Genomic DNA, 22,548 nt, shown 5'->3' with positions numbered 1-22,548 from the left:
GGTATTTTCCACCATCTTTTTTTTATAATTGTAGAGCCCCCAGGAAAAAGAGGGGGGGGGGGGGGGGGGGTTAAACGTGAGCACTGAGGGGAACTGAAATTTTAAACCCAGTCTTAGTCTTAGTGAAAATATGGACCTCAAGCAAAAAAAGAATATTATGTAGGATATGTCTCGTTAGTTAGTAAAAAATGCTAACTAGATTTGATTAGAATTAGAGAGTTTTGACCATTAGCATTTACCCTTACGACAAACATACACATGTGAAACTAAAATGACATGATGGGCCAGATTTGGCCCACGGGCCTCGAGTTTGACACGTGACGCAGAAGAAGAGAGAAAGAGCCAATGCGTCTGAAGGAATTTGTCTGTACAAGTCGTAGGGGGAAAAACATTTTTTTAATGACGAGTAAGGCGACAAATGACTTTAGGGAGCTCATCGTTTCATCTGTTTCTTTTTCATCATTGACATATCACACCACGCGTCGGAACGGGGTTGCTGACCGGGTCGTCAGTAATACTAACCATAACTCACCACATTCCACATAATGTCTGTACAGTGAAAGGCTGCTGAGTTTTATGGATGAGATCAAGCTCAAAAGAAAAGAAAAAAACAAACATCTTTTCTGTGAGTCTGTACACACTTACACTTACTGTCCCATCTTTTTTCCTCCATCCTCTCCCCCCACTGTCCTCTCGATGGCCTTAGCTTTCCACTTCTATGCACATAACTTTATAAAATGTACATAAAGGAACTGGACAGAAACCCAAAAAAGAATGTCGGTCAAATGCCTCCACTGTTTAGTGATCATGTGTGTTCCTGTCAGACACGTCACTTGTACACTGGAAAATATTATCTTCTTAATTTATTCAGACTGCTCCTGTTTTAGGGAAACTTTAAAAAAAAAGTCTATTTTATTTATTTGTGTCCTGACAGCTGTTGATCAGCCATGGCTTCTTTTGTTTTTGTTTTGTTTTTTTGCTTCGTTTGAAATTTTACTGCAGGCACGTTACATGTGACACAGTAAAAATCCAACAGGAAAACGGTGTTTTGTGTACAGCTTATTGTAAAGTCCCTGTTCATTCAGTTTGTCTATTTGGCACTGGAAAATAAGTGTGAGTATGTAGTATAATGAGTATGTCTTTGTTCCTGTAAAGACATTTTGTAATATGTAAAAAGGTTTTAATTTAAATTTGCTCTGTATTAATATTCTATGTGACCATTAAGATTAAATATTATTGTTTGACACTTTGCTCTTTGTTGCTGGAGATTGGTGTAAACAAATGTAAATGTATGATGATTAGAATTAGTAAAATTGATGGCCATGCACAGAATTTAAAAAACTGCATTTTACAGATCCAGAAACAATTTAGATTTTTGAAGATTTATATTTATTTCAAAACAACCAGACACAGGATGAGCTCACAAAAATTGATGGAGGGCACCATATTTGGTCCACGGGCCCTGATTTTGACAAATGAGATTTAGAATAAAGAATTTTTTAAAAATTAAATTAAAAAATGTCGTCATATCACAAATGAGATTTAGAATAAAGAATTTTTTTTAAAATTAAATTAAAAAATGTCGTCATTATGTTTGAATATTAAGATGTCATTGACATCACCCTGAGTGTAGAAAGAAATCAGGTTCTTCTCTGACATCACCACCAAAAACTGGCACGCTGTCACGGCTGCTTCACCTGCTCGTAACCATCGTCGACATTGTTATTTTCCAGTGGTGCTGTAAAAAAATTTTTTTTTGTGATGAAATGACTTCTCACATTCTTGCTCTACAAATATACACAGGCAGCTGTGACACTTACCCTCTCCAGGTGTTGTGAGTCTTTGGTAACATCTGAAACTCAGGATCAAGAGAAAGGCCTCCACCATCTGGAACGTCATGTACAACATAGGGAAGAGAAACATGGGTCCAATGACCTCCAGGGGAAAGGCCACCTTCAGGATGGCAAAGCACAGCTGGATGTTCTGACACCCTGTCTCCATGGAAATGGTCCTCCCACATCTGAAAGGTTAAAAAATGGTTTATGAAAAGTAAAACTAGTTTTAGTTTCTATGTATGTGTACATACACAGTATGTTGTATTTTGACATTTGAATTAAGCAAAATTAAATATATATATACTGTATATATATTCCTGCTTAAGGATTTGGGCAGACTCCGAAAATGAAATGTTTTATCAACAAAAGAAATGAAAATAAAATGGAAGTAAAATCTTTTGGGGTAAGCTGAATTTTACTATTTAAATTAAAAAACATAAATAATTATATTTTTATATCATGTAAAATCTCGCATGCTATTAACTTCAGTTTTAATCAGAAACAGGAGTTCTGTTTGCTTGTGCTATGCTAATCTGAAAACAAGGTCATCAAACCTGGAATTCAATAATTCCACTATATGTAAACAAATATATTGAGTATGTGTACCAATAATGTAATTAATAGAATAATTATATAGAAAAAAAGTTCATTTGAAAACATTTTATAAAATCTGACGCGATAAATGACAGTAATTCATAGTCAAATGTGGGTTTTAACTAGTTGTATCGCTTCAATCATCGCGACAATTCATTACGTCATATGCATAATAATAAAAATAAGATTGTTGACCTAAAAACAATTATCTGTGAGACTAGGGGTCTAAAATAAAATAAAATAAAAATCACTGGGTGACAATACATCCGTTTGCACTTACTGAGCATCAAGTCTGAAAAGGACCGACAGGACAAAGCCCAGGGTGTAGCCAATCAGCGGCATCAGTGCAGCCGCTGCCACGATGTTTACGGTGAGGATCGACACCAGTAAGTCTTTGAGGACAGTGCCACACGCGATGATAGCCACGACACTAGCGATGACCAGGATGCTCACACCAACCTGTCAGATGTAGAAGTTCAGCTGGAATTAATTACGAGTTCTCGACATTTTATGTAAATGTGAAATTTGAAGCATCGACATTCACGGTTACTTGGAGCCAGAGATGAAAGTCGTATATTTCATAATTTGGAAGAATAGAGTCGAAACGTTACGGGTGGGAAGTCGTACATTTATGGGATTGAAGTCGTAATATTAGTAAAAACGTGTCGCCACATGTGTCGTGTTTTGTTTTGTTTTTTTACTGTAAAAAGGAAACCCACATTTAAGGGTTCAAATCTGTGTAATCTCCCCTTCAAAACCCATCATCTAAAATGATCTGAATGAATTTCGAAATGTATGACTTTAAAATAAAATATAAAAACTTTTTGTTTTTATTTAAATGTGGCCCTAGTACTCGTAATACGTCGTATTCGGCCGCTGGTACGATATAACGTTTTTAAAACACTCATTTAGGGATTAAAACCTTATGACACCCGTTCAATGTATCTCACTACAGTATGTGCACAAAGCATATGTAAAAATAAATTATATTTACAGTATATTTATTTATATCTGGTAGCTGACTGGCAGTCTTACCTTTTTCATGATTCCTACGTATTTTGGTATGTAATGCTTAATGGCGATGCCGATGCCACACGGCACTAGTGTTAGCACCAGAGTCTTGATGATGCTGAGGTATGGGACGGCGTTTTTCAGATCACCGAAGCCCTGGGAGAAAATGTAGAGCAGCAAAGGCATCATACCCAACGCTGCGAAGCTGGAGCAAGTGGTCAGTACGATGCTGTAAATGTTTCAGATAAAAAATGTATACAAATTGTGCATTAAACAAAGGTCGATTTAGAAAATACAGAAATACAGTATTAAGGGCGCTGGTCGTATGCTAATGTAGCATGCTAAATTATTTAATATCATGTAAATAATGTCATTTTAGTATGTGATCAAAGTATATGTGCCCTGTATTTTTTTTCTCATTTTACCAGTAAAATATAGAAAATAGTCCCACAGAATGAAAAACTTCCAAAGAAACGAGGAAAAGTTTTCCTCAGGTTAGCTTAGCCTAGCCTAGCCTAGCCACGGAGGACACCTACAGTTGTACACAATGGCTCTAATATTGTTTAATGTGTTGCTGAAAGTAATTTTAAAGTAATTGGAGGAGAGAATTTTTCAAAATGGGCCCAAATTCAGTTTGATCCACACTGGTTGGATGAACAGTGTTCAACAGACCAGGAAGTTCTGTTGTAGAATTCTGGAAATCTAAACTTTAAATAAAATGTATTATTATTATTATTATTATTATTAACGTATATGTAGAATTCTGGAAATCTAAACTTTAACGTATCCCAGGTCGGACGTTGGAAATGTTTTGACCATGTTACAGGATTAGGTTCAATATAAAATTACCACCTGCTTACTGAAACCAGGGCTTAAAATGCGTACTTAGCATCCCCCGCAGGGCAAATGGCGGAACTACATTCTTAATGTTTATAGACTGATTAACAAATAAACAATTAAAAATGTATTTATTTATTGTTCCAATAACCAGTGAGACCTTACCTGAGGTTCATGTCACCATTAATGGCCAGGGAGAATATGTTTGACAAGGTTCCGCCCGGGCAGCAGCCACATATAAGTAAAGTCACAGCCTGTATGTCATCAAATTTCAGGACTTTGGCTAAACAGTAGGCAGTGAGCGGCATGATGCCAAACTGGGACACCATTGCAATAGCTGGTCCTTTTGGCTTAACAAAGTGTTGTTTAATTTTGGAAATCTCCATCGAAAGGCCGAGAGATACCATGGTGATCGTGACGATGAGGAGGCTGACGATGCTTATGGTTATGTTTTCAGAGACTAACAGTTCCAGGGTTTCTTTGCTTTCATTGCCAAAGGCATTTCCCTGGCTGTTGATGGTTGCCATATCCATGACGTCGCTTGAGATATTCATGGTGATATCCATCAGATTCTGAGCAGTTTCTGCTCCACAGCTGTCACCTGTCGTGTGAAAAATGTGAATTTAAAAAATTAATAAAATTAAAGGTACCAAAAATGTACAATTGGAACAATGTGGGTAAAAAATTGGTCTGAAAAGTTAGACTCATGTTGGTGTTCACACCAAATGTGATAGAGGCGAATTCAGCCATTCACATTTTGGTGACCTGGGCTACAAGGGCAGGTCTAGCGTACGCTACTCACTTTTGCATTAGGGAGGGATTTGAACCAGCAGCCCTCCAATTACAAGCCAAGTCCTTCAACTTATCATGTCGGTAGTTGGATTGCCCCATACAGTATACAGGTTAAGGGTAACTGCTAATCATTGCCTCCTTCCAATCCATAGCCACATTGCACTTATGTAACACAGCTGAACTGGTACTTTTCAGGATAAAGAACATCTGAAAACGGTTTCATCAACTTGGTAATATTAGTCAGCAACATTTACAAGTGAAAATATGGAGAAATTAAATAACATTCATATTAATGTGTGCAATCTTGTTTGGCTGGGGTTTTTTTTTATTATAATTTTAATTTGTTTTTGGTAGGCAGGACTTTTCCCCATTTTTCCAGATTCTGATTTCCTTTAATTACAGGCATATACAAAAGTAAATCAAATTCCAATTTTTTCTTTTTCAAGTAATAAGTTGAGCAGGTAACAAGAGGCTTTTAACCATGTGTTTGCAGGGGTAAAGGTCACTTTCTTGAGCCTTGATAACAAGTTGTTTAAGAATAAATTGGTCTCAAATATAATCACTATTATTTTGGTCAATATGGAATTGAGGATTATTTAAAATTAGAATAAAAATAGAATTACTTGGAATTGAGGATTATTTAAAATTAGAATTAAAAAAATAGAATTAATCTAATTTTTGCATATATTTAATATGCATTTATTTAATATATTTAATAATTTAATTAAAAAGTCTGTATTGCTTTAAAGAGAGATTTTTTTTTCACAGGCCGGTGAAGTGAGTGATCACATCAATGATCAACAACAATGATTCAAACACTAACTTGTCTTGTGTTATTTATCCTAAATTAAATGGTTAAAGCCTATGATTTAATATCATGATATTGTCATGTTTATTTGACAAAAAAAATGACATTACTATGTTAAAAAAACATGGGAAAAATGGCAAAAGTTTCTTTTTCAGAACAAACAACTGTCGACCAAATTGCATCAGTTATAAAACTGAACTTGAGGATTGACTCTGAAGAGCTGGAAACACAATATACCAGGGACAGAAATATGTTCACAATTAACAAGTTACTTTAAAAAGTGCTACTTAATAGAATTTTCTGCACAGATTATTCATAATCTAATCTGTAATACAGTGTTGACAAGTGCCTCGTTGTGAGTAAGGACAGGTCAATGCACTGATAATTATGGTGTTAACACTTAGTTAATGGTTAATATATGTTACCTCATAAAAGGTGTTGCCAAAGAGGTTAAAAAATATCAATATATATTTATTTATACTTATATAAATAACGACTACTTTTCTGGTGAAACACAAGTAAAATCTTTCTTACCTTTTCGGCTGATTCAAAGTGTGCGTCCCACTCCCGACATCGGGTGCATCTCTATTCACACATCCTTCTTTCCAGTGTGTGCAGCACTAGTGCAACTCCTCCTTGCATCACATGGACATCAGATAGCATGGACGCTGTAATCACTGTGGTCGCAACAATCAGTGCAGGTCCATGTGTTCGACACACAGTTCCAGTGAAGTCTGCATGTCCCAATGCCTCTTTCCTGGAGTCGCTCTCCAGGTTTTTCTGGACACCGTGGGAAAGTCGTTCCATTTGGCCTCACTTGCATGAATGGTAATTAATATTACGCAACCAGGCAGAGAAATGGGGTTCCCTGGCAGAATGTTGCCTGTCTCTGAAAAGAGGTGGTTGGGGGGGCAGTGTTGTTGTGACATTGGAAAGCCTTTTTGTTCTTCTATGGGTTTAATTTATGCCTCTAGCCTTTGTAGTCCTTGTTGAGATCTTGAACATTTAACTGAAAAAAACTGACTCAGACTGTCGTGTGATGTCCAAGATTGGGATTTCCATTAGAATCGTTAGAGATATTATTGATAAAAAGACACTAGGATTTCTGTGACTTTTGTTACCTGTCCTGTGGAGAGCATTCAAATAAACAGTAAATTTATGTGGAATCCTGACGCGTGAGGCAGTTTTTCTCAAAGTAAGGGGCGAGTCCCAGTGGGGGCACACGTAGTTATTACAGGGGTGACACGGCAGGTGAAATTATTTTAATTATTAGCACTTTTTTTTTATTTATGCCACAGTGTGGAAAATTTCCTTATTAGTAATTTCATTTTTGTATTTCTGGTGAGAATTGTACGAAATACAGTATGTGAAATAAAGTTAAGTGGAGTTTTGAAGCAATATCTGTGAACGTGTTGACATGGAGAGGTGCGGGGGATGAAAGGCTCAACAATAGTCCTATTTAGTGGGCTGCTGCATTTTGAGAACTGCCTTATAACAAGATGGTCATTGGTGCATTTCCTGGTGGTAAATAATTCAAACTTTTCCTCTAAGAGCAGGCAATTCTCCACAGTCCAGAAACGAACTAAATTAGCCATTTCTATGCCATCTATTGGGGAAATGCAGGCATTGCAGGGGAAAGGCAAAAATATAATGAAAATAGAAAATAATATAATTTGGACAAGTTTGGTGGGCCGGATTAAAAAGCCAAACGGGTTGCATCCGGCCCGCGGGCCGTAGTTTGCCCATGTCTGGTGTAAATGCAAACTCACCAGGTGTTTTCGACCCCAACGACCTCAGAGAATTTATCCCCAAATGCTTAAGTGGCATAAAAAAAAATTAGGTTTGAGATTTGGGTCAGGCATAATTCCAGTGTGTTTTAGGTAATGCTACACTAGCTAATGAACAAATAAAAAAAGAATCTATTGCAACACGTAAATGTTTTTTTCTATTTCTATTATTTCTATTTTTTTAGTTTCTATTTAGGTTTATTTAATAAAAATAATTATGACGTCAAAATTTTCTAAGAGTGGAAAAACCTGTTCAAATAAAACAACTCAACGCATGACAAAAATATAATAATAAAAGTTAGTGTCTTAGTTATGATACAAGACACTTCAAAAAATAAAATGTATAATTTTTGACTGGACATTTCCCAGTGGACTTGTAGTTCAATTTTGGACTGTAGATGGCGGAATCCCACCCTAACACTGGCTGCCACTGAACATAGCCCGAGAAGAAGAAGCAGGCCTTGTTTTTGTTGAGTTTGCGCTGTATGTGTTTTCCTGTCCATGTGTAGGCGAATCACGTGTAGGCAGACCTTTGAGCGTCATGTCTCTGCTGTAGCACAGCACTTCTGTGCTACATGATATTGTTTTCCTCCAGTTGTCGCTACACTTTGTTTTGACAGCTGCTCGTTTTTGTTTTCTTTTTTTTTTCCTCTCGTAGCCATTTGTTGAACCGAAGAATGAGCGAAAACGATGACATCGAAGTCGACAGCGATGTATGTGCCTGAGTTTCCTTTAGCAGTCAGCTAGCCAGCTTGTTAGCCAACTTTAAACCTTCCTGTCAGTCTACGGTTAGGTAGCTACTGACTTAGCAGAGGTCCACGGTTAACATGGAAAACATTTTAAGTGAATGTTTAACGGGGGGTCAATATTCTGTGTTAAACTAGGCTTATGTTGAGCGTTAACGATGTTTCGTAGCCTTAAAGCTGATTTACGTTCTATTTTCTTGGAGGAAAGTAAAAAAAAAGAGCCTATTTATTTCTTTGGCAGTTAATGGTGTTTTTAGTTTCGATTGTATTTATTTTCCCGCTGCAGTGTATTTGTTCATAGTATGCTTGTTTTAAAGCAGAAGGTGTAGGCGAAAGACAAACGTTGCGTTCAACAACAGCAATGACACTGTTGATGCAGCAAGGTCAGCTAACGAGAGGAGAACCACAGAGCTAACATTAAAAAAAATGAAGCAAAAGTTAGACTTCCTATGAAAGCTATCAGTTTCATAGTTGTAAACGGGTCTTGGTCGGGATTTAACATAATTTGTGAAGCCCATTTCTCGTTTTTAAGGACAGAGATAATCCCTCTATGTCAGCCTATAGCTATATTTAGCTATCTTGTTGGCAAGCTAACAAGACTATCATTTCCGTCATTTTTATTAAATATCCATTAGTATTTAGGAGAGATTTGTATAGTTTTATTCACCCAATGTATCCCAGTAATGGTTGATGTAGCATTAAATATTAGTCAGCAATTTTCTTTTGTAAAAATATATATTTGAAGTATATAATATAGAGTGCGCTGGATCAGTCTGCTGTTCTTGCTTATTTTAACTGATATATAAAGTAGACGCCTTGGGTGGAAAAAAAAATAACCATTGGAAACTGGTTCCAGCAGGTGGCAGTAATTAAACTAATAAAACACAAAGCAGCCGATAAGGCAAAAGAAGCAGTTACTGGATTAGTTTAGTAAGCCAAGCCTCATAGGAAAGTGACTTTATAAAATAAAATGTCTCGATGTAAACCCTCTTGTGCCTTCACCGATAACAATTTTTAAACTGAGCTGTAATTTTGTGACACTGTTGGAAGGACACGCTCCGCCAAACAGTGATGCCTTCTGTTCAGTCAGCCATGTTGTCACCTGCTGTCAGTAATTAACCTCTTATTTACCAGTATTTCTAGTCTAGTTATACTAACAAAAGTAAAACACATGGTCTCACGAATAGCATGTATAATACAGTATCAGCACATACTGCATCATGTGTTACCACTGAAAATGAACATGTCGGATTATAAATGTAAATAGTGTTAATAAAAGAGATGTTTTTTTCATTTGTACAGTACATAGAAGAAAAATAAAGGCAATGCAATAGACTTTTAAAGACTCTTTAAGTTTTGCAGTTTGTTTGTTTTCAAGGCTTTGACACAGTTCCCAGGTTTAGGTGAAGAAGTAATGTGGTAGAGAATGTGTTAATCTCCAAAGCAGTTTTAAAGTTGAAGATGTTTCTCCTCTCATCTAAGAGGCTTCATCAGTTCTACTGTCCTGGTGCGGAGTTTCCAGGTATTTATCTATCCACCCCAAACGGGGGTGTGAGAAAGTGTAGTGTACGAATATTTGTATGTATGACTTGCATCAAGTTGCCTGTGGGCAGGAAAGGTTCAGTGATACTTGTTGTTGACTGAAGGCTGTAAAGCAACATTTGGTGTTGTGTTTGTAGATACTACAATAGTGTATTATTTAGAAATGTTGAGAAACAGCACAGTGGGCAATTCTCCGAGGTTTGCTTGCGTGTTGATAGTATTGAAGACAGTTGACCAATGTCATCTGATTGTTATTGCCTTCTGTATCTGTTCCCAGGCAGACAAGCGAGCACATCACAATGCGCTGGAACGCAAACGCAGGGACCACATCAAAGACAGCTTTCACAGTTTACGAGATTCCGTGCCTTCGCTACAAGGGGAGAAGGTGAGAGGCTTCATGACCAGTGGAAAAAAAAACATCACAAACACCTTTGCACTCGTGGGCTTTTCACACCAAGTCACAAATTCACATTTATTCCTTGTGAATTGGTCTCACAGAAGTTAAACTGTATGATCCAAGCATCAGTTCGCTCAGGAAGAAAATGTGTTCTATCCCCGCTTACTTCGTAAGATGACCTTGATTGGTTGATTCGTTTCTTATAGTAAAAGTCGGTACCATGAAAATAATATTTTTTGTTTACTACTTAAGAATCAGGTTTCTTTCATTTTGAATGAAGGATGGGACCATGGGGTTAACACATAATTACTGACTGTAATATCAATGTATTACCAAAGTGAATGCACTTGACTTTGGGTGCTATCAGAGAAACTCCGTTCTGGTTCAGGCCCCACTTTTGTTCTGGAGTTTGAGAACTTTGGTGCTTTCTGGCGAACCAGGCCGCAGTGAAACCAAAGGGGTAGGACGTTACTCAGTGTTACTATGGCAACAATAAACAAACATAGCATTAGCAAAATGGCAGATTGCATGGAGCATCTTTAACCTTTGGTCCTGTTGCTACAGGTGTTTGTTTTTATCCAATAGTCCAGCAAGCACCAGCTGTTGATGGCAAGAAGACATAGAATGCGAACATTATGGAAAAAAGTAACTTTTTTATACCTAAGTAACCGGAACCAGCACGAAGCTCTGCCGGTGTGAAAGTCCCACTTGTGCAACTAGGCTGATTTAAAAAGAAAGCGTCTGAATTACGAGACACTGTGTTGTCCCTCCACGGCTGTTTTTGACTCTTGTTGACAGCACTCTGTTTTACAGGCTTCCCGAGCTCAGATTTTAGACAAAGCAACAGAGTACATCCAGTTGATGAGACGGAAAAACAACACCCACCAGCAAGACATTGATGACTTAAAGAAGCAGAATGCTCTTTTGGAGCAGCAGGGTGAGCACTGACTCTTTTTTTTCCGTTCTGGTAGAGCTGCGTTGTTTGTGTTGAAGTATGAAACCCACTGGTTTCCATTTTGACATCACAAATTCCTGGCGACTGCAATTTTTTAGATTTTTTTTTTTTATCATGTTTGTCATACTGTGTTGCAAATACAGAGTAGTCAGAGAAGTGCACAGAGTTATGCGAGCTTGTCTGTCAATCAAGATGCGCCAGCTCAGATATTTTTATATGCTGTATTTTATATGAACTTGATTCATACTGTTTACTGATTTATTTTGTCATTATTTAATCAATTACTAGACAATTCAGGCAACCCCATATTCATTCCAGGGTACCCTGTGTGGGGTCGCAACCCCAAGGTTTAAGAACACTGATCATTATTTGTCTCTCTTTGGTCTTTTCAGTTCGTGCACTGGAAAAAGCCAAGGGGAACAATCAACTTCAGACAAACTATTCTTCTGACAGCAGCTTGTACACAAACCGTAAAGGCAGCGCCGTGTCTGCCTTCGACGGCGGGTCCGACTCCAGCTCTGAATCAGAGCCGGACGAGCCACCCACCAGAAAGAAACTCCGCTCGGAGCCCAGTTAGGCTCCCGCTGTTCCTGGCACTCTAAAGTGACTCTTGTAACCCACCAGCCCTGATCTTCTCGTACCTGTCCGCACTTCCTAGTCCTGCCTTCCTACGCCAGTCCAGAAGACCAGGTGGAGACTGTGTGAGCAAGGTGCTATTATGTTTCAAACGCTTCTACTCCCTTTCTATCACCCAGCAAGCATCACATCACTCCTGTTGGGATTAAAACCACAACTTTTACGACCCTGAAAATGAGGCAGCTGTGCAGTTTTTGAAGGATTAATGCTTTTTAAATTTCATAACGATGATTTCATAAAACTAACGTGGAAACCACAGGATATGAGGCTCTACTGAAGCTTTGCGGTTGTTGAAACCATTTCACTGAACCCATGTGCAGGAATTCCAAGACCAATGACAAGAAACGTTAAGTATGACTAGTTTACCTTTTTAATATTGATACTTTTCCAACGAGAGAAAAATGTGAAGTTGTTTTTGCAAAATGCGACCCCCTTTTCCTTTAACATTGGTGGCAGCAATTTTTGTCGTTAAAAATGTTCTCGAATTGGAACGATCTATTTATACTGTAGTGACGCCCTGAAATGATTTTCTTAACACATATATATATATATTCTTATGGCGGATTGACTTCTGGTTCGACTTGAGATTTTTCCAGAGAGACTTTGTCGTTTTAGCGGAGCTCTCGCACGTTTCACGATTTAGTTGATTTTTTCCCAATCAATATTGTTTTGATATAAATACTGAATAAAATGTGGGTATAAAAAAAATCCCCACGATGGAAACGGAATGTTACAACGAGCAGTTAAAGGGCAGTGATGTTTATTTTTTCAATGGGATTCCGTGTCAGTGTGTACTATATAACACTGTAAACTCTTAAATGGCGTCAGCTCTGCAGAGAGAAGCCTTCCCTTAAAATATTTGCCTGTGCTGGGGTTGTCTGTCTTTCTTTACTCTGAGCTGTATTAGTGTGTATGTAGTCAATCATTTGTTTTGTTCCATTCCATGGAAATTACTGGTATGTTGTACATACTGCCAACGGTTGTCTTGCAAGTTAAGGCATACCTTTGTTATGAGACTATGAATAAAACTATTTTATCCTTTTTCTGTGTAATTGTTATTATTACTATTATTATTTTTATTTAATTATTATTAGCTATTGGTCAAAAGCTTGTATAGTTTGTAAAGTAAGGAGAATACTAATGTATATATATATGACCTTTGAAAGTAAACTACTGTAAAAGTAGCTCACTTTATCTTTAAAATAAACATTTTAATTCGATATTTCAACAACGGTTGGGATCCAGAATACGAACGTGTCCTTCCAAGTAACATAAAAACCGCATTTGTGTTTTTGTTTTTAATAAATACGGGGGATATATTCTTTAGGCTAACTCTTAAATATCCGGTTAGCATTAGTCTAGCCACCACAGCCGTGGCAATGTTTGTTTTAACGCACCTAAACAAGTCCCCGGGCTCGTGACACTCCCACCGCGGGAGGCTGCTTCACCTCGACAAGGATGTTCGGCAGTGTGATGCCTTCAGGTTCCCCGGGAATGCGAGGAACGACTTTATTCCTGACGTTGGTAATGTAGGATACTGGAGAGACATTTAAAGGTTTGTTTTTTGTTTTGTTTTTTTAAGGATCAACGTGATGTTTGCTTGTGAAAGGGAGTTGTTTTATTTACAAAACGATTTTTATTTGATCAAACGTATTTCTCTCATTTACATAATACCGATTTAACCGCTCGTTGTTTGACTCATTTGTATTTCCCAAAAGATTACGGTTTTTTTAAGGAGATGAGATATTATTTTGACCACGGATGTAAACATTTATTTAAAAAGTCGTTATTTATATGAGCAAACTTTACAGGAGAGGAAAAATAACTAATTACTGAGTTTATTAAACATGCCTTTGGTTGCTGTTTAGTACGTTGTGTTCACAGATTACTGTCTGGGAAATATGTCCCGTTGCATATTTGCATTACATTTATTTGCTGTATTGTAATTTTAAGAAGAAATTTAATATTTACTTTAACATATTTATTTCGTATCAACTGAAAATATTTTATGAAAAGTTAAAATATTGAACGACTATAGAGAAAAAAATACTATTTTGTCTTTTTTGGAGGGGTAAACAATCGGTTAATAAACCACAACTTTAAAAGGGAAGCTTAATAAACCGATAATGCTAAGATCAGTCTTGAGGAGAAAAAAAAAAAAAAAAAAGTTTCCAGTGGGTTCGTGAAGGCACCACACCGAAACAGTACGACGTCCTGTTCAGGCTGCTGCTTCTCGGAGACTCGGGCGTTGGGAAGACGTGTATGTTGAGGAGGTTCACGGAAGGTGAATTTGATCCCTCACATATTTCCACCATCGGTAAGCTACAAGCCTTAAACTGTTTTGCAGTGACACTTTCCCAAGTCATCACTGTCATTAACTCCGCCAGTCAACCCCCCGGGTGCGTTTATTCAACCGAATTAACTCGATTAATATCGGAAATCGAAATTCGTAATCTTTACTTTTATGACATTTAAGTTTCAGGAATTTCTCTTATTGTTATTACGAGGCCTACTAAGAAGGATAAGTGTAAACAGCCTCAGGTCACACACCACTAATACATGATTGATTGCTGTTTTAAGCAATTTCCCTGCGCAAACCTGCGTTTTTCACATGGTGGGTTGCGGCCCAAATGTGTCTCAAATTGGCAGGTTTTTGGACTGTCAATAGGACTGTGGTGTTGATACGTGCTTGGAAACACTCATATTGGGGGGAAAAAACCAAACAATAATTTTACCGACTTTTATTCTAAATCGTGAAAAGTACTCAGAGCAAAGACTTAAAACGAAGCAAATTAATTCTGGCCAAGACGCTTTATCAAGAACATAAATAAATATTTGTACTTTTTTCATATAATCTTTTGTACATATGTTCGTGGGAAAGGTGAGTCTAACAGAAGACAGATGTCGACCTTTCAAAAGGTGTTTCCTTTAATAATTCATGTATATTTCCATAGAGGTGTCGCAAACAGCTTTGACAAGATTTTTTATTCCATCTTTGTGTCTTTGTTACATGAAAAATTAGAATTTAAATTAAAACAAATATATAATTTGTTTTAACAAATATTTGTGACTCATTGATCTATGTCTCCAAAATGTCTTATCTGACCTGCCCTAAATCACTGGGGCGTGGCACAATAACGTACCATAAGAGACCCTCAGGTGTCCCACATAAATGGTCCGATTATTTTAATTGTTTTTCTTCTAATAATTTTTCTGCATTTCTCTATATGACATTGGGAAACAAGGGGGCAGTAGAGTGCTAAAAAGCTCAAAAGAAAAAGACAGAGACTGTTAAAGGAGTCACGTGTGTCTTTCTTCAATTCCTGCAAGTACATCAGTGTTGTGTTCAACTAAACAGGCCCAGGTTTAACACTGGGATTGTGAGTAAATTGAAACTAGAAGATCATAATGTTTCATTACTCTTCCAATACTTTTTGTACAAGACAAGACAGTCAAAACAAGCCACTCTGCAGTGACATCGAGGTGGCGTAATTAACCATGGAAATACTGAACATGTACGAATGAAGTGATTGCGACTTAGCACCACATTCCTGAACAGCCTTGTCCTGTCGTCTAGCAATGGTTCACAACTTCAGTAGCCATTTAAAAGCAGTGTTTTCCACCTCGACGTAATATAGTGCCTTTAGTTGATTCACAACAATAGACACTTTTAAAGCGTAAACAAACACACAGCAGCGTATGTCACTGTGGCCATGACTCACTTCGCTGAAAACATTCTGTCTCTGTTTCCTTTTCTACAGGGGTGGACTTTAAAATGAAAACATTAGAAATAGACGGAGTCAGGGTGCGAGTGCAGATATGGTGAGTAAAACTCACCCTCCGGCTGCTCATCACTTTCATTGGCTGATTGTATAAACCTGGTGCTCTATCTGTGCATATTTGCAGGGACACCGCAGGTCAGGAGCGGTACCAGACCATAACCAAACAGTACTACAGGCGAGCACAGGTGACTGCCCCCCCGCCCCCATAGTAAACAGTCTGAGGAGTCATGTGACCTTCACGGGGTCTCTGGAGCTCTTACTAACGTTCTGTGCATTCCTGTGCAGGGTATTATCTTGGTTTACGACATCACAAACCAGCAGTCCTTCCTGCACATATCCAAGTGGGCCAGTGATGTAGATGAAGTAAGACAGGAAGTATTTCACCTCCCCGTACTTTACTGCGACCCTGTGTTTCAGATAAGAGTTGTTAGAGAGTATCAGAGTGAATTACAGGATACCCTTTGTCTTAGTTTTTTGTTTTTTATGTTGCCATTGTTTGCAGTGTGCTCCAGACAAAGTGCAGAGGATGCTGATAGGAAACAAGTGTGATGAGGAGCCGAGGAGGCAGGTCGCCAAGGAGCAAGCAAGCAAGGTTCGGCCCTTCAGCTCTTATAACTGTGTTTTATAAATGACGGGCGTGGTGCCTGGATTTGGATTGTGGATTTTTAAATGTCGTGGCATTCAACTAAACAGGCCCAGGTTTAACACTGGAATTGTGAGTAAATTGAAACTAGAAGATCATAATGTTTCATTACATATACTTTTTGTACAAGACAAGACAGTCAAAACAAGTAATTAACCATGGAAATACTGAACATGTACGAATGAAGTGATTGCGACTTAGCACCACATTCCTGAACAGCCTTGTCCTGTCGTCTAGCAATGGTTCACAACTTCAGTAGCCATTTAAAAGCAGTGTTTTCCACCTCGACGTAATATAGTGCCTTTAGTTGATTCACAACAATAGACACTTTTAAAGCGTAAACAAACACACAGCAGCGTATGTCACTGTGGCCATGACTCACTTCGCTGAAAACATTCTGTCTCTGTTTCCTTTTCTACAGGGGTGGACTTTAAAATGAAAACATTAGAAATAGACGGAGTCAGGGTGCGAGTGCAGATATGGTGAGTAAAACTCACCCTCCGGCTGCTCATCACTTTCATTGGCTGATTGTATAAACCTGGTGCTCTATCTGTGCATATTTGCAGGGACACCGCAGGTCAGGAGCGGTACCAGACCATAACCAAACAGTACTACAGGCGAGCACAGGTGACTGCCCCCCCGCCCCCATAGTAAACAGTCTGAGGAGTCATGTGACCTTCACGGGGTCTCTGGAGCTCTTACTAACGTTCTGTGCATTCCTGTGCAGGGTATTATCTTGGTTTACGACATCACAAACCAGCAGTCCTTCCTGCACATATCCAAGTGGGCCAGTGATGTAGATGAAGTAAGACAGGAAGTATTTCACCTCCCCGTACTTTACTGCGACCCTGTGTTTCAGATAAGAGTTGTTAGAGAGTATCAGAGTGAATTACAGGATACCCTTTGTCTTTGTTTTTTGTTTTTTATGTTGCCATTGTTTGCAGTGTGCTCCAGACAAAGTGCAGAGGATGCTGATAGGAAACAAGTGTGATGAGGAGCCGAGGAGGCAGGTCGCCAAGGAGCAAGCAAGCAAGGTTCGGCCCTTCAGCTCTTATAACTGTGTTTTATAAATGACGGGCGTGGTGCCTGGATTTGGATTGTGGATTTTTAAATGTCGTGGCATTCTTCACTGTAAGGTCCTAGAGCAAGGGTGTCAAACATATGGCCTGCGGGCCAAACCCGGCCCGCTGTGCGGTTCAATCTGGCCTGCTTGATGAAAATTGAAAACATTCTCACAAACTCTTCACGCCTTTATGTGATATGTTTTGTAAAATTATATTTCTCTAAAAATTTCAAATATACTTGTATTGCTTCTCAAGAAAACAAGTGGGGAAAAACGTGGACTATTTATAGGTCTTCATGTTTGTACCAGTCCAGCCCACCTCACATCTCATTAGGCTATATGTGGCCCCTGAACCACGAATAGTTTGAAAACAAATATTGTCACAGAAAAAAATATATAAACGCATAAATCATTGATTTTTTCCCCCCCACTGTGACACAAATTTAAAAAAAAAGAAAAATTTAATTAAATAGACTGATACAATATCTCTGGTTTCCCCCCATGGGGCCCTGGTCCTCACTTTGGGAACCACTGTATTATATTAATTCTCCTCCGAGGCTCAGCTCATTAAAGTTATGCTTTTGCAGCAGTATCTGTTTTTTTTGGATACATTTGTGTTGTTAGAGAGTATCAGAGTGAATTACAGGATACCCTTTGTCTTTGTTTTTTGTTTTTTATGTTGCCATTGTTTGCAGTGTGCTCCAGACAAAGTGCAGAGGATGCTGATAGGAAACAAGTGTGATGAGGAGCCGAGGAGGCAGGTCGCCAAGGAGCAAGCAAGCAAGGTTCGGCCCTTCAGCTCTTATAACTGTGTTTTATAAATGACGGGCGTGGTGCCTGGATTTGGATTGTGGATTTTTAAATGTCGTGGCATTCTTCACTGTAAGGTCCTAGAGCAAGGGTGTCAAACATATGGCCTGCGGGCCAAACCCGGCCCGCTGTGCGGTTCAATCTGGCCTGCTTGATGATAATTGAAAACATTCTCACAAACTCTTCACGCCTTTATGTGATATGTTTTGTAAAATTATATTTCTCTAAAAATTTCAAATATACTTGTATTGCTTCTCAAGAAAACAAGTGGGGAAAAACGTGGACTATTTATAGGTCTTCATGTTTGTACCAGTCCAGCCCACCTCACATCTCATTAGGCTATATGTGGCCCCTGAACCACGAATAGTTTGAAAACAAATATTGTCACAGAAAAAAATATATAAACGCATAAATCATTGATTTTTTCCCCCCCACTGTGACACAAATTTAAAAAAAAAGAAAAATTTAATTAAATAGACTGATACAATATCTCTGGTTTCCCCCCATGGGGCCCTGGTCCTCACTTTGGGAACCACTGTATTATATTAATTCTCCTCCGAGGCTCAGCTCATTAAAGTTATGCTTTTGCAGCAGTATCTGTTTTTTTTGGATACATTTGTGTCTGACGTTCACCAACTAAATTTGTCAGAGGATCAAACGTTTTCATAATTTTTTCAAATTTGAATTTTCGTGTAAGAAAATATTGCCGGCTGCACTGAACGGTTCAGTGGACCGCATTCAGCCTGCAGGCCACCAGTTGATGACCGCTGCTTTAAGCACAAAACTGAATGAATCCACAAGTTGTGCATTTTGTGAAGATCCCTGGAAAAAACTCTACCTCTGATTGTTGCAGCTTGCCCAAAACTACAAAATGGATTTCTTTGAAACCAGTGCTTCAAGCAATGTCAACATCAGTGAGGTACAACAAACAGAACCCACAGAAATGTAACAAACTAAAAAACATCCGGTGACATTCACTGTGTTCTCTTCCCTTTCTTCCTTCAGTCGTTCACCCGACTGACCGAACTGGTGCTGCAGGCTTACACGAAAGAGGCAGACAACCTGTTGTCATCCCTAGATGAATATTTAGACAAGGCTGCTTTAGGAGGAAGTAAGGACAACATCGCCCACAGGGGCTGTGCCTGTTAGAGAAAACAAAAAGCCACAGCTGATACTTTCTACATGTGTTACTTCAACATTCTGGTTTTTTAACTGCTACAGTGTTGGCTACATGTCGGTTTTACATGGTCGTACGTGCAGTGAGCGACTGCTACCAGCAGAGGGCCAAGTGGCTTCATGCTCACCGAACTTTGAAAGCAGTGAAGCGTTTGTTGAATATTGCTGGATTCTTAGAAAATGCTGTTTTTGCACCAAATATTGGTTTTCTTTTTGCTTCATATTTGACTTTAAATTTAGAATTTACGATTGAGCCTTTTTATACTGATGTTTACAGTGTATTGTGGTACGTGGAGGTGTGTGTAGGACGAAGTTAAATGAATGAAACCAAATATTACATTTTTCCATTTTCTTTGTGCCAAGTCCAGTAACATTTGTAACGCAGTCCATATTTATTTCCCGCCCTGAGTGTACACGTCCACGCTGGTTTAAGAATGTAATTGACGTTGTTAGTTTGGTTTAGTTTTGGTTCATCCACTGTAGAAGGGTTTTTTTGACAATTAAATTAAAAGCAATGCAATTATTGTAATCGACTTTAAATTATGAAATAAATAAATTTGACTTTTAAATGCGATTGTTATTCTTTGGTGGTCCGAGTCATGCTGAGTCACAGAGTTTGGACGGACAGTGAAGTTGGTACAAAGTGTAGAGTCATTTATTTTTCATCACACACTCTGGAAAGCAGCTGATTACACCTTAAATTATTTATTAATGTGTAAACTGATACGTAACCAATTACATAAAAAACAATACATTTTATGTCTACTTTTTTTGTTCGGATGGGGCTTTATGTCTAATGGTGTGTACATTGTATATTTCGTGTATTTACTCATCATTAATGTTTGAAAAAATAATTCCAATAATTTGAAAGAATTCTTTTATTTTGAAAGTTTTAATGACATAAAGTCGAGACAGTATTGAGTGAAACGACAAATTCCTCCGTGTGACACTTAATAAAATCATGAGCGTGTGTTTGCACAATCAGTTACACCAGTCCATCTGAAGCACCATGGTGTCGAACGTATCGCGTGTCAGGTGTGGATCAGTTTCCTGCAGAGACACCAGACACCCATGAAAGGCAGCGTGACACCCTGAGACGGTCAGGTGACCCAGAGGCTGGGTACTGTCGAGCACAACAGTCCTCTCTGCCTCCAGTCTGGGAACACGCAGGTGAAGATGACGTTCATCGCCAAGACCTTCTACGACCTGAAGGCCACCACCGTGGAGGGCGACCCGGTGGACTTCAACGTGTACCGGGGCCGGGTGGTCCTGATAGAGAACGTGGCGTCCCTCTGAGGTACCACCACCCGGGACTTCCACGAGCTGAACCAGCTCCAGAGCAAGTACCCGCATCGGCTGGTGGTCCTGGGTTTCCCCTGTAACCAGTTTGGATATCAGGTGAGATCGAGAGCGTTATTGAATGAAACGTGTTTCCGGTCATAGATTTATTAAATGACGTCATTCTCTGACAATTCAGCTGGATGTTTACAGCCAATTAGAAAACTTTATTTGACCATGAGCCATGAGATTAACACTGTGTAATAGACTGTGTAAGAAAAAACATACATTTTTACTAGGGATGTCCTATAATATCGGATGACCAATATTATCGACCCAATATTAGCATATATTTACGTAGTACCTGTAAGAATCGTTATCGGTTTTTCCTCCAATGATGAAAATCCGACAAAGCAATGCCTGGGTTTCGCTAAAATTATGTGTGCTCTAAAAAGTAGTTTTGGGGTTAAACGGCTGTATATTAAAGTGAAAGCCACTAGAGGGCAGCATTGCGGCTCATTTAATTAATCTCTTTTAATAATGAGGGGATTGTATGCAGAGTGTTGGTGTCAGCAACTCATACAGTGGTTTGTACTGATAAATAAATAAATACAGAATACTGGTATCACTTGATATCGGAATCGTAAATTAAGTATTTGGACAATATCGGAATATCAGACATCGGCGAAAAGTTAATATCGGACATCACTAATTTTTTCACCAATTTTCACATTAAAATTAGTCCGAAGAATATAAGGAAAAAATAAGAATAATAATAATATGACAAAATGAAAGAACAATAGAAAAAAGGAGAAGATGAAAAATCTAACCAACACCATCAATCGTATTTGTGCCACACAAGCTGTAGCCGCTGCATCTCCGCGTTATCATTTTAATTTTAATCATCCGCTCAACTCTCTGCTGAGGATCGGTTGCGTAACTGCATAATCAGCTTAATTCCCGTCATTACCAAAATTAGAAGCAACTTTGTGTGAAACCTTCCTCCCAGCTCTCGCTGGGCTCCAGTCAAACAGCTGGATGCCATTAAGTGAAAGTGAACACTTGTGTTTTCCAGGAGAACTGCTCCAACAGTGAGATCCTGAGTTCTCTGCAGCACGTGCGTCCCGGCGGCGGCTTCAGGCCCAACTTCACCATCTTTCAGAAGTGTGACGTAAACGGAGCGAACACGCACCCGGTCTTTGCCTATCTGAAAGACAAGCTCCCCTATCCCGATGACGACCCCAACTCCCTCATGCTGGACCCCAAATTTCTGGTTTGGAGTCCCGTCAACAGGACAGATGTGTCATGGAACTTTGAGAAGTTTGTCATCGGCCCAGAAGGAGAGCCGTTCAAAAGATACAGCAAAAAGTTCCCCACAATCGATATTGAGCCCGACATCCAAAGACTGTTAAAGCTAACTAAGAGCTAAGATTAGCCCCTGTGTTTTGTTCATTCAAGTCTTCTGCCGTCTTCCACACTTTTAAGCCTTATTAAATGACGTTAATATTCTAAAACCCTGAGGGAATATTTCCTGAAGCCACGTGAGAGCTTAACAGTAGTGGACGATTACAGTGCAAATGTATAATCACCAGGAGAAAAACACAAATGTCACTTTATAGGGATAGTTTAAAAAAAAGAAAAAGAAATGTGGGTTTTTTCTAAAAAAAAAAAAAGAAATGTGGGTTTTTTTGTCATATGCATTATCGTCCAGCAGATGGTGCTGTTGATGTAACCACGCATAAATAATCTTCCGTCCTGCATTTATGTATTGAAATTCAATCTCAAAATGCTTGCCATTGAATAAAAACATTAAAAGAACTTTTTAAAATTTCTTGCTCGTTTTTATAAGATGCAAT

The 22,548-nt window shown here is 38.6% G+C and overlaps 5 protein-coding genes across 6 annotated transcripts; 4 read left to right on the top strand and 1 right to left on the bottom strand.

Moving 5' to 3' along the window:
- Positions 1-1,537: 1,537 nt before the first annotated feature.
- Positions 1,538-7,061, bottom strand: slc10a1 (solute carrier family 10 member 1). The gene is made up of 6 exons (XM_008330184.3): positions 6,412-7,061; positions 4,443-4,878; positions 3,465-3,669; positions 2,710-2,888; positions 1,821-2,020; positions 1,538-1,738 (listed from the first exon to the last, which is right to left on the bottom strand). The coding sequence occupies exons 2-6, from the start codon at positions 4,841-4,843 to the stop codon at positions 1,683-1,685; spliced, it is 1,041 nt and encodes a 346-aa protein (XP_008328406.1). The 5' UTR covers positions 4,844-4,878; positions 6,412-7,061; the 3' UTR covers positions 1,538-1,682.
- Positions 7,062-8,139: 1,078 nt separating this feature from the next.
- Positions 8,140-12,982, top strand: LOC103393388 (protein max-like). 2 transcript variants are annotated; one of them, XM_008330381.3, is made up of 4 exons: positions 8,140-8,377; positions 10,230-10,337; positions 11,148-11,286; positions 11,697-12,982. In XM_008330381.3, the coding sequence occupies exons 1-4, from the start codon at positions 8,342-8,344 to the stop codon at positions 11,879-11,881; spliced, it is 468 nt and encodes a 155-aa protein (XP_008328603.1). In that variant the 5' UTR covers positions 8,140-8,341; the 3' UTR covers positions 11,882-12,982. The 2 variants fall into 2 exon arrangements, with proteins under 2 accessions (XP_008328603.1, XP_008328680.1); XM_008330458.3 differs by having other exon boundaries at positions 8,141-8,377; positions 11,163-11,286.
- A 416-nt stretch (positions 12,983-13,398) lies between these two features.
- Positions 13,399-20,017, top strand: LOC103393869 (ras-related protein Rab-15-like). Its single transcript, XM_017041035.2, has 8 exons — positions 13,399-13,464; positions 14,116-14,257; positions 15,702-15,762; positions 15,847-15,907; positions 16,008-16,085; positions 16,225-16,314; positions 19,092-19,157; positions 19,244-20,017. Exons 1-8 carry the CDS (start codon positions 13,399-13,401, stop codon positions 19,385-19,387), a joined length of 708 nt encoding a protein of 235 aa, XP_016896524.1. The 3' UTR covers positions 19,388-20,017.
- LOC112488108 (ras-related protein Rab-15-like) lies at positions 16,718-17,747 on the top strand. The gene is made up of 4 exons (XM_025062786.1): positions 16,718-16,847; positions 16,932-16,992; positions 17,093-17,170; positions 17,310-17,747. Exons 1-4 carry the CDS (start codon positions 16,801-16,803, stop codon positions 17,433-17,435), a joined length of 312 nt encoding a protein of 103 aa, XP_024918554.1. The 5' UTR covers positions 16,718-16,800; the 3' UTR covers positions 17,436-17,747.
- A 289-nt stretch (positions 20,018-20,306) lies between the features above and the next one.
- On the top strand, positions 20,307-22,336 carry gpx2 (glutathione peroxidase 2). Its single transcript, XM_008330067.2, has 2 exons — positions 20,307-20,812; positions 21,768-22,336. Exons 1-2 carry the CDS (start codon positions 20,591-20,593, stop codon positions 22,119-22,121), a joined length of 576 nt encoding a protein of 191 aa, XP_008328289.2. The 5' UTR covers positions 20,307-20,590; the 3' UTR covers positions 22,122-22,336.
- Positions 22,337-22,548: the final 212 nt, after the last annotated feature.

This window comes from Cynoglossus semilaevis, chromosome 1, assembly GCF_000523025.1.
Source record: "Cynoglossus semilaevis isolate Cse_v1.0 chromosome 1, Cse_v1.0, whole genome shotgun sequence".
Classification (NCBI taxonomy): Eukaryota; Metazoa; Chordata; class Actinopteri; order Pleuronectiformes; family Cynoglossidae; genus Cynoglossus; species Cynoglossus semilaevis.
The sequence above is the reverse complement of the archived record's forward strand: the minus strand, read 5'-3'. Positions and strand labels throughout refer to the sequence as shown.

What these genes read in the sequence shown, in the direction of transcription:
- slc10a1 (XM_008330184.3), bottom strand. Translation starts at nt 4,843, where the DNA reads ATGGATATCACCATGAATATCTCAAGCGACGTCATGGATATGGCAACC. An exon ending in AATGGTGACATGAACCTCAG is followed by an intron (nt 3,670 to 4,442) that starts GTAAGGTCTCAC and finishes AAACATTTACAG; the next exon opens with CATCGTACTGACCACTTGCT. An exon ending in ACTCACAACACCTGGAGAGG is followed by an intron (nt 1,739 to 1,820) that starts GTAAGTGTCACA and finishes ATTTTTTTACAG; the next exon opens with CACCACTGGAAAATAACAAT.
- LOC103393388 (XM_008330381.3), top strand. Translation starts at nt 8,342, where the DNA reads ATGAGCGAAAACGATGACATCGAAGTCGACAGCGAT. An exon ending in CTTCGCTACAAGGGGAGAAG is followed by an intron (nt 10,338 to 11,147) that starts GTGAGAGGCTTC and finishes TCTTGTTGACAG; the next exon opens with CACTCTGTTTTACAGGCTTC. An exon ending in TGCTCTTTTGGAGCAGCAGG is followed by an intron (nt 11,287 to 11,696) that starts GTGAGCACTGAC and finishes TGGTCTTTTCAG; the next exon opens with TTCGTGCACTGGAAAAAGCC.
- LOC112488108 (XM_025062786.1), top strand. Translation starts at nt 16,801, where the DNA reads ATGAAAACATTAGAAATAGACGGAGTCAGGGTGCGAGTGCAGATATG. An exon ending in AGGGTGCGAGTGCAGATATG is followed by an intron (nt 16,848 to 16,931) that starts GTGAGTAAAACT and finishes GCATATTTGCAG; the next exon opens with GGACACCGCAGGTCAGGAGC. An exon ending in AGTACTACAGGCGAGCACAG is followed by an intron (nt 16,993 to 17,092) that starts GTGACTGCCCCC and finishes ATTCCTGTGCAG; the next exon opens with GGTATTATCTTGGTTTACGA.
- LOC103393869 (XM_017041035.2), top strand. Translation starts at nt 13,399, where the DNA reads ATGTTCGGCAGTGTGATGCCTTCAGGTTCCCCGGGAATGCGAGGAACG. An exon ending in CGACTTTATTCCTGACGTTG is followed by an intron (nt 13,465 to 14,115) that starts GTAATGTAGGAT and finishes AAAAGTTTCCAG; the next exon opens with TGGGTTCGTGAAGGCACCAC. An exon ending in CTCACATATTTCCACCATCG is followed by an intron (nt 14,258 to 15,701) that starts GTAAGCTACAAG and finishes CCTTTTCTACAG; the next exon opens with GGGTGGACTTTAAAATGAAA.